Raw genomic sequence first — 10,493 nt, 5'->3', positions numbered from 1 at the left:
CTATTCCGTTTGTATTCACCCCACATAGCCCGGATTATATGAACGTCTGGGAATTTGTTTGAATGTACTGTTTCAGCCCAAACAGATTGAAGCACCATCAGCTGTAGCCTAAATAAATGCTGCTGTCCCTGATTCCCATCAGACGTGCAGCACGGCTTATTGTGTTGTTGTAGACTGTTGTGATGTCTGAGGTGACTATGTGTATTTGGACAGCAGTGATGCTGCCGATCGCTGCATGGAAGAAAGCTCTGCAGAGTTCACATACCATTCATGAATAATTGATTTGCTATGTAGATTCCAGATTTTTTCTGTTCCCATGAAAATGATGGGAGGTGCTGGGACTCAGGTTGCGAAGACCTGGTCCCACTGGCCCTTTAAGAGTGGCTCTCTGGACAGTGTTGTGTTCCCAGGGTCTTTAATGGAGACAGAGAGGGATTGAGAAAGACCCCATTGTATATGCTCTCTTTTCAATAGGAGCTTGAGCAATGGTGCTCTCACTGCTCCCAGATAGAAGCACAGAGAGAGAGGCAGGGAGGGAGGGAAGAGGGTCACCGAGGGGGTCCTGTACAAGAAAGAGGGGTGTTCTACTCCAAAACACAAAGTTTTGGGGCTTGGAAGGAGTGGATGTTTGGGTTTTGAGGGGGATGGGCACCAGCTCAGCAGGACTCAGTGTTTAGGTTTAAGCAGCACCAAAATCCAGCAAACCTGACTCACCGAACACCAGGACTTAAAGACTTATGGACTTTTACACAAAGCTAAAGTGGATTAACAGACTTGAAAGCACATGCTTCCAGTTGTAAATCCAACAAAACAAGTTATATGGACACAAGTTATTATGTTCTTTAACGATGGCTGAAAGTCAGTCTTCAGTGCCCGCTGAACTAAACAACCTGTTAGTTTTGAAATGAGGGTCCCCACATGCAAGACATGGGAATGACCTTCCTCCTGCTCTCCCAGCTTCAGGGCCACCTGGGCATGCTAACAATCAGCCAACCTCTTTCTGGTCTTCTTCTTACTGCAGCCAGACAAACTGCTTCCCCCAACCTGTTGATTCACCACAAGGAGTAAGGGCATGTGACTGCGTTGAGTTTACAGAGGCTCTTCTGCCCCCTGCTGGTGACAAATATCAAACCCTCAAGCTGCACATGAACCCAAATACTCCTTGAAAGAAATTAAAGTAATTTACAGATAAACAAATATGGAGTGTGCTGCCATGTCACAATACAACCACTTCAATTGTATTGTAAGTTGTAGGAAATTGATATTAAAGTAGTTTTGGCTATCACCATTCATTTGGGGCATTATTTTAAAGGGCATCTTTACAGAATCAGTTTGATCAGATAGTATATGTACAAATTCGACCCATATTTCACATTGCTCTCAGTGTACGTACAAAGAAATAGACATATATATGTGCAGGTTAGACATAAGGACAACAAGCTGGACAAGGTAACAAACACATTAAACTACTCTGAATGGTGTTAAATGTTTTTAAAAGCCAAGTTAACAGAACAGTCATGTGCTCATAGGTACATGGACAGTTATTAGCCTTGTTTGAGTAAGTTACGGTAAAGCGGATTCATGTAAGGTTACTATGGAAACAGCACTATCCAGCTAGCTAGCAGCTACTAGCTGTAGCTAACATTAGCCCAAGACACACAGCACATGACAGAACTAGCTTACTTACAATAATATGTAGCTCTTTTAAACTTTCCTCTTCTTCATCATTTTCACCCATTATCGTCCATCTGTGGCGTGACGATGTGCTCCAGCACGTTAGCATCCTAATTGTTGGCATTAGCAGTCTGTGAATTGTAGTAACTAGACTTAAAACTGCTGACTAACGTTTCTTTATATTGTTCAACCCAAACAATCATGAGTCGACCCAAATAATCAAATCATATATGCACCAAGGGTCAACGGTCATCACCCACGTAAATGTAACGTCATTACGTAAATGAAAATAATTAATGATTATAATATTATTTATGTTTTTATAATCCAGAGCGATGCCTGTGTGTATATATTGCAATTTTTTCCACAAACATTTTTTACATTTTTTTTTCTGTTACTTGATTTAAATTAAGTTCTTTGTGTAACAATTCAAGAAAAGATATCACACAGGAAAAAATAAGTCTAAATATATCCTAACAAGTAAAGGTAGGCCCTGAAATAAAACATCACATGCAACGAAGTATCTGCAGCGTGCATATTCAGCCAGAAATGTATACCATGATGTTTTTCATCATTTTGCAACATGCACCTAGCCAAACTTAATGTACTTCTGAAACAAAATAGCTTTTTTCCCTGCCACAGCACACAACTCTGCTCTGTAATTCACTCTGTGTTCTCTTTTGAGGGAAATCAGAAACCAAAAGTTTGACATTTTTATTTATGTATTTACATTTGGCATTGTGTTTTGCTTTCTTAAAAATAAACAAAGACTCTCAGTAAAATAATGGCCTTTACTGTTGATCCTACTGAGAATCAACAGTCAAAAGAAGAAGAGTCAGAGAAAACTAGGATCGGTTGAAGAAAAGCCAGGCAATGACAGACGGACAAACTAGGGCTAAAACACTGAGGAATATTTCTTTATATGTGTCCTCTTGTCGCTCCGGGTGGGTCCAACAGGGACCACTGCCTGTGGGCCAAGACTGAACGCTGCAATGGGTGCTAGCTTAAATTTTCATCAGTGTTCATGTTAACCATTAACAGTGAACACAACATCAACTCAATGAGCCTAGCCCTCTCTAAAGTCTGACACTCCTTGGTTTTGAACATCTGTTTTCTTTTATACATGAGTTTTAAAAATCCACTTGAGAGGACTGATCTGTCAGACGGAAAATAACAGTCATAGTAAGGATGAGAACCTGGTTTTGTAAAACACATGGCTTTAAACAACTTGCTCTGTTCATGATTTGTTATAACCTCAGCAGTTTTCATGGGAATAAACTTTCACTGACTCGAACCAGAACCAGGAACAAAGGTTTCAACATACTGCTTATTTCTCTTTGAACATGCTTTTGGAAAGAAAATGTGTGCCTTTTTATTGAGTTTAAATTTTTTTTGTTTTTTTAACAGAATTTTATAAATATTTAATGTTCCTTTTATTTGCAGTTATTCTTATGTTTTATTGTGGATGCATACAATGGACCTGTGGACAGAGTAAAGAACTCCTCTTGACTCTGTAAGGACTAAATCCCACATTTTCACGTCATTGTGTGAGACTGAACAGTTTAATAAGGGGCATTCTGATAAACTTATCTTGATCTGAAAGCAGAAATAATTGCATTCAAAAATATATATTTTCAAAATTAAGTGCTCAACTTTGGCTACTCCCAATCCCACATGAACATAAAACCTTCTTGTGTCATGATTGCACACTAATACAGGAAATGTGTTTTTTGATTAAATTAAATCAGTTGGGTTGACTTAACAACTGTTTCAGAATCAAAGACCCCATTATATATATATATCAGGATAGGGACATTCCCCTGTTAAATGACATTTCGCCCCTCGTACATACAATTTAGTATCTGCAATGCATTAACAAACACTGGCAAGCTTAGTGAAGAGTTCCCGAGCAAATCATTGAACTGCTTCTAGCTCCTAGGTGAATGTGACCTTTGACCTTCCTGGGTGACAGCAATGTGAAAGTAAAGCTTACGGTTTATCTCTATCCCATCAGTAAAAGGGACAAAAAATAATCCTATCTTTTTCTGTCTGCTCCTCTCACAACCTACTCATCTTGAATGTAGGACCTGTTTGATTGTGGTGTGATGGTGCCTCTCATAGATCGCTCTTGTTACATAATGTTATCCTAACTGCAAGCACGGGCAAATACAATGTGAGGAGTTTAATCCAGCGTATATGACACTGAAAATCAGTAAATATCTTGGAGGTTGTCCCTTGGAGAGGGACATGTCTCCCATGTCTGGACAGATTAACATCTTGGTTGGGCCTATTCACAGTACTGAACAACGGGTTTCCAGCTGTGCAAGAATAATAATCCCTCTGTTTTAATCTGCTTGAGCGGGAGGTGATCCAAACCCTGGTTCGGAGGCCATCCAAGCACACAGAGATACACAGAGAAACGGGTTTGATGACAGTTTAATGATAAGCTATTATAAATCGTCCATATGTTGTGTGCAGGCCTGCAAATGGAGGCTTACGTCATTGTGTGTTCAAGAGAGAGGAGCAGTTCTGGAACGTCCAACATGACATCTGGTGATGGCTTCGATAATGAAATAAACAGGCACTGTCCGGTTTTATCCACTGCTATTATTCATATGATGTTTATATGTGCATAAGCTTGGATGACTCCAATTCCACTCACAACAGTACGGCTTTAAAGGAAGGAAGGCCTAAATAGTGGGGATTATTGTCTCTCTCTCTGTCTCTCTCTCCCTTAGCCTATTTTTCCGCATCAAGTGCTCTGCCTCTCATTTCAGTCCCTGTTGCTGTGATGACCACAGGCATGAGCACAGCAGGCGTTCATCGAGGCTTCCTCAGGAAATATGGTAGGCCTGCACTGATTCCTTCATCTGTGTGCAGTTATCTGCCTTCACGTGATGGGTGATGAGTCTTTGTCTGTTGTTTGCCACATGTTTGTGCTCATTCTCATGAATTAAGTGGACTTCTGATTAAGCAGTGTTTGCAGTCTTGTTTGTGTGTTTTATACTGTATTACGATCACAATCTAATAACCAGACGCTGAATGATGGGAAGTGATTTTATTTTTTGCTCCATGAGGAGAGTTTTGATCTATAATGGCCATTTAAAATAATAATCTTCTAAAAAACAGTTTGTACAACATCGTTTACAGCCAAATTCTAAAGAAATGATCAAACTTTTTGAAGGAGCCCAGGCCTTTAAGACAAAATGACACTTATAAAGTAATACATTTGTATTTAGCTTCAGTAGTTTCCCCCTAAGGAGATATATGTTTGGTAGTTATTCTTCTCAGAGCTGCCTCAGATCAACACTCCAAGTCTCAGATGAGTGATATCAGTCTGAGAGTCCCTTTGTGAGACATAATCACTCCCAGATGTGTTTTTACAGAATCAGTGTTTGTTTTTGAAGCCAAGTCAAGACTCAGGACTCAGCCAGTGTTTTATGTCTGTGTCTTTATGTTACATCTGTTTCATATCTGCATCCATTATATTTGATGATGGCGTCATGGTGGATCAAGAGACTGAGGAGGAAGATACAGTTTCACATTCAGCAATGTCAGCAATGTCTCTGAACTGTGGACTAATCGTAGTAAAAAACCTCAACAGAAATGTTTTATGTCAAATTTAAATTGATCTATATACCTCTATCTATCTGTCCCTCTCTCTATTGTAAAATCCACTCATCATCTTTAATCCTCTGTAAAGAGAACTAGAGCAGATCTTCCCCATCCGTCAACACTGTGCTCTCCATCTAATATCATTATTACACAATGGACGGCTGTCTGGGACACTCACGGCGCCATGTGTGTCCTGTCCTGGATGTCACAGTATGTTCCAAAAACAGACGCGCCTCCTTTCGTTCATACAGGTTTAATGTTCTCTCTAAGAGATGCACATATTTTGACCCTGGAGATGAGACAAGTTGACTAACAGTGAATTATTGTTGCCCTTGACGACTGGGTGCATTATCAGCGGGATTTATATTATGATTATTTTACTCTGAGCCCTGTTGCCTTAGCTGACATTTCTCCTGTTGTTTGAGAATTCAGGCCCCAGACAATAGCATTTATTTTTCATTTGCTTGTTTTTGTGTCATTCTTTTTATATACAGATTAAGAGCAGCCCTAATCTGAAATTGAAATGATGTCCCCTCGTGTGGGTAATGGGATAAGTCAATGACATTTAGAATGAAACATTGTTTTTTATACAGATTATTTCCTGGCCGAGAATTTTCTACTTGTGCATTGTAATCACATTCAATACAACTGCTATGTTATACCACATTTTATTGTTGTTGACAGACAGGTGATTATTCCACCCTAATGTATTTTTTTAATGTATTGTATGGTATGTTGCTATATTCATTACAGCAGCCTACACTATCATGATATTGAATAATATAATTATATCAAAGATTTGGACATGAAGCTTATAACAGTTGACAATTTTTAGGTGATTTGAGCCATGCTCGTCTTATAGCTCAATTAATGTAAATGTCTGTGTGCCATCAGTTCACTTGTGATTGAGACTGAAATATAGTGTTATCTGAATTTGATCAAGAGTTTTGTAAGTACTACCTACTACCTTTCCAGCAATCCTAAACCATACTTGGTGTTTTATCCTAATTTGCAAGTGTTAGCATGCTCACAACATGCTTAACATCATTGTAAACATGGTCAATATTACATCTTAAATATAATTACATTAAATCATACCATTGTCACTGTGGGCATGTTGCAATGTAGTTTGTCACATCCATTTCCATCTACAGTGCTGTTTTTACCTCCTTAAAGTATCTCTCTGTTTTTCCTTTTTTTTTTGTCTGGCAGGCGGCTTCATGTTTAAGCAGTGGAAGGAGAAGTATCTTGTGTTGACCATGGAGGGATCCCTGTTGGTGTGTCGGGATGCAGAGTCCCCTCCGGACCAGGTGATAGCTCTACATACCAACTGTGAGACCATCGCAGAGGGACGGGAAATCCTCGACCTGCCCAAGCTGCCTCCAGGGGGCAGGAGGGACTGCTGCTTCGCCCTAATCCTGCCGCAGAACAAGTTCCTGCTGCTTCTCACAGACAACCCTGACGACTGCAAGTGGGTGTCTCTCTCTCTCTCTCTCTCTCTCACACACACACACACACACACACAAACACACATTTGAATGTCCTTTGCCCCACTCAGTATCAGATGTTCACTGCACATGGTGACTTATTGGCACACATAAACCTGCTGGAATTTAGGTCTCCTTTGTCCCACATCCTATCAGACCTGTTTACTGCAGGTGGATATCAGAATGATGCAATACTAACATGTTATAGGTCATAAAAGGCTGGCCTGGATCGGATTCAAACATAATGACTTGTCATTTTGTCTTTTCACAGTCTGTGGCTGAATTTGATCAGGAAAGTGAGGGAGGTGAGTCAGCACCTTTGACTTCAGTCTGCTCCTGCTGTTTCTTACTTTAACCTTGATTTAATGTCGTCATCTCAGCTACTTTCCCCTATTATTTGTGATATGTTTATGTATAGGTTTCTACTAATAACTGAAAACATGAAACTTAAAAAGATGTCTACAAACAGCAAAAGAGCCACGTTACCTCTTTTACGTACTGACCTGTCCGTGTGTCATTTTCTAGGGTGTCATGTCACCCCTGACCCTTCAGAGACAGCGCAGCATCACTCCCTGCATCACCGACAGAGATCCCCTTCCTGACTCCTCCAGTGATAAAGACCCCGGGTCACCCAGGGTCGGTGAGGGCACCCCTCCTTTGTCCCGAGTCACTGAGCGTGGAGGCTCCTTCAGGGACAGAGGCCAAAACCAAAGTCCATTATCAGGTGATCTATAGTTACTCGACAGATACACTGACTCACAGGTTTAAGCTGATTTATGTTCTGGTTTTGCAGACCAACTCCTGTCAAAAATGCTCTTCATTCCTCACCAGCCACTCTTCCTGAGTGTAGCTCACTGTTGTTTAGAGCCAGATAGACAGGGAACTCTGGTGTCTGGATATCCAGCAGAATGAGCCTAAATGAGCAGAAAACTGTGCAGAACTCCACAGAAGAGTTTGATATAGTCCTGATTCAATGTTTTTATCAGAAATATTGCTTCCTACACTTAAAATCAACAGCTTTGACTGCACATATATTATTGGAGACTTATGCATTAGTTGCTGATGAGCTACCAAATTATGTTGATGTTGAAATGATGATGTTTCCACTGAATCTATTCCCATTTCATATAGAGATTTTTTGCACCTACACATCCAGGAAAGACTTAGAGGTAGTGTAACAGAACAACAAAACATTACATTTGCCATGGCAGATGCAGTTGGTCCTTTTCCTATTCAGACAGATTTCCATCCGACCTGATTCAGGACGGGCCAATCAAAACTGTTTATCTAATATGTTGCAGGTTTAATACGATTACTGTATAATGCTAAGGCCTATTGTAAACAAAGGCCACTCATGTGCATGCGCTCTGAATCTGCTGTTGGCTAGGTATATTACTATATTATTAGATGGTTTATGTTGGCTACTAAATCATGACCAAACGTTTGTGTATTACGTTGAACTAAAATGTTGGAACCAGCTACCAGCAGCTACTAGCATCCTACCTAGCGTTATATATTTCGTTTCTTTGATTGGTTGTAGCGTCCATTTTGGGCTGCGCCTGTTCATGACAACTTGAAAATCAAACTTAAACTGAAAGGATCTGGACTACTTTGCATTTGCGAGACAATCTGGCTAGTCAGGCTAGTATTTATCAATGAAAACACTCATTTTGATTTTTACTTTTTTCAACTTACTTCTTCAGCCGGTTCAACACGGCGGTCTCTGCGTAGCTCTGTGCCCCCTCCTCACCGTGTGTCAGATTGTCTTCGCCATGGTAACAGCAGTGATGCCCGCGCGGTGAGGGCGGTGTGCCTGCTGATGGGAGGGGCAGCGGCCTCCTCTGCTCTGGGCTACCTCAACTCCTGCTCCCCCTCCTCTCCGCTCACTGTCAGAGCCCCGGAGATGGCTCATGGCACAGGGGGCTTCTCCGAGATGTCCGCAGGGGGCTCCTACCACGCCTGCAGCCAGGACGTCGACTCTCCACACTTTAACAGCTTCGACTTCGAAGGAGACTCCGACTTTGATGCGTTTGACTGTGGAGGATTTGCTTTTTAGTTTTGTCTAGAAAGAGAGAGAACTGTTTGAAAGAGCTTTTATTCTCGTAAAAATCCCTGTAATGGTCTTCCTTTATAAGGGCGTTATTTATTTATCAGTCATTGGGTAACTATACATCTGATTTATAAATTAATGAATGTGTTCTTCCTGGCTTTATGCCCATGCTCCTCAGGTAAATCATTCATGATCCTGACTCCTCTGAACACTGTCTGTCTGTGTTGAATCACTCTTTCCATGCCACAGGATGACACTAGAAGCAGTAATGGAATAATGCCATGAAGCGATGATGATTGCAGACAGCCACACGGACATTTAAAAGACTATTAGCGCTTTAACAGTTGTGTTTCTCTGCTGTTTGCTCATCATTGTGTTCATTTTATACTTTTTTAAAAATGTTACCTCTCTTTTCTTTCTACATTCGATTTTACTAGCTTGCTTTCCTTCTGTGTTTAAAGATCGTCCCGTGTCCCATCATCTGCACATACTAGTATCTACATTAAATGCACAAAACCCTAAATAAATTGTGCTATCACAATAAGTGTGTCAGTTTCCTTGATCCATCTGATGCTTGCTGGCTTGCATGAAGTGTCAGTGTAGACAGCAGGATGAGGTTTTGAGAGGAGGGATGATGGAGCAGATTTGCACAAGAGGCGGGTATGCAGAGCCCGCATGGCCCTTTGTGCTTATCTCAGATTTTGTCGCACAGCAAAAATAATCTCCTGGGTTTACAGCTCATGTGTTGGATGTGCATGTGCTTGTGTGCTCTCAGTTTTTTTTCCAATTAGAATGAGCTACATGTGCTGAGATCAACATGCAGCACCTGCTCCACAGCACATAACACCACAATGTTATGTAATATTTCAATTTGGCATGATTGCCAACCGGGCCAAACAGCCAACCCTGGTGCCCTGCCCACGAGAGGCAGAGGTTGTGTTGGCTTGTACTTCACCTGAAGAGTTTTCACTACCAAAGCACAGTATCATCTAAAAACCAAGGTGTTAAAGATTTAAGAGTCAAAATGCAGTTTTAAGACATTTTTAGGTTATGATTTTGTTTTTATATATTTAAATAAATTGAGGAACATGAGGAACTAAGACATGCATTAATGATTACCACATCAGCAACTAATCGAGTCATTATGATTCACATACTGATTAATACATGAATTACTATCAATCACGTCTGTATTCATTGATTAATTGCCTGTTTGTCTGTCTATATGTAGTATTAATTAATACTGTAAATTCATGTGTTAACTACCACAATGAGCCGATGTCCCTTTGTAGTTCATAGTGAGTTAATAATCGTGCCTCACCAACTAAAGTCATAACATAATTATATCTTTGTAAATCATTAGTTAATGATTAATTTATTTTGAATTGCTAACTGTAGTGACTTGATTTTTGTTGCTACTGGTTGTGGCTACTGGCTACCACCATCTGTTTACATGAATCATTAACTAATGATTAATTTAAATGAATATGAGTGCACCAGTTTTGTAAAGTGTTACCAATCATTCTTACGAAGCTGTTTGCTGTGTTGATTGGTAATTACTCCCCTCACACTTTACACTCAATTGCAAATGCAATTGGTTCAGAGAGGAGGGGGGGATCTGGAAACCAACCTAAACATTAACTGAATAAAAAAGATGGATGACAACT

General features: G+C 40.4%; 1 protein-coding gene across 1 annotated transcript; it reads left to right on the top strand.

The window, feature by feature from the left end:
- The first annotated feature begins 4,477 nt into the window (after window positions 1–4,477).
- Window positions 4,478–8,832, top strand: LOC138596703 (uncharacterized). Its single transcript, XM_069668004.1, has 5 exons — window positions 4,478–4,520; window positions 6,502–6,760; window positions 7,048–7,081; window positions 7,302–7,492; window positions 8,490–8,832. The coding sequence occupies exons 1-5, from the start codon at window positions 4,478–4,480 to the stop codon at window positions 8,830–8,832; spliced, it is 870 nt and encodes a 289-aa protein (XP_069524105.1).
- Window positions 8,833–10,493: the final 1,661 nt, after the last annotated feature.

The sequence above is a fragment of the Semicossyphus pulcher genome, unplaced genomic scaffold (assembly GCF_022749685.1).
Source record: "Semicossyphus pulcher isolate SPU_LCO1_2020_fin unplaced genomic scaffold, fSemPul1.0.p SCAF_19, whole genome shotgun sequence".
Classification (NCBI taxonomy): Eukaryota; Metazoa; Chordata; class Actinopteri; order Labriformes; family Labridae; genus Semicossyphus; species Semicossyphus pulcher.
This window is presented reverse-complemented; position numbering and strand designations above follow the sequence as displayed.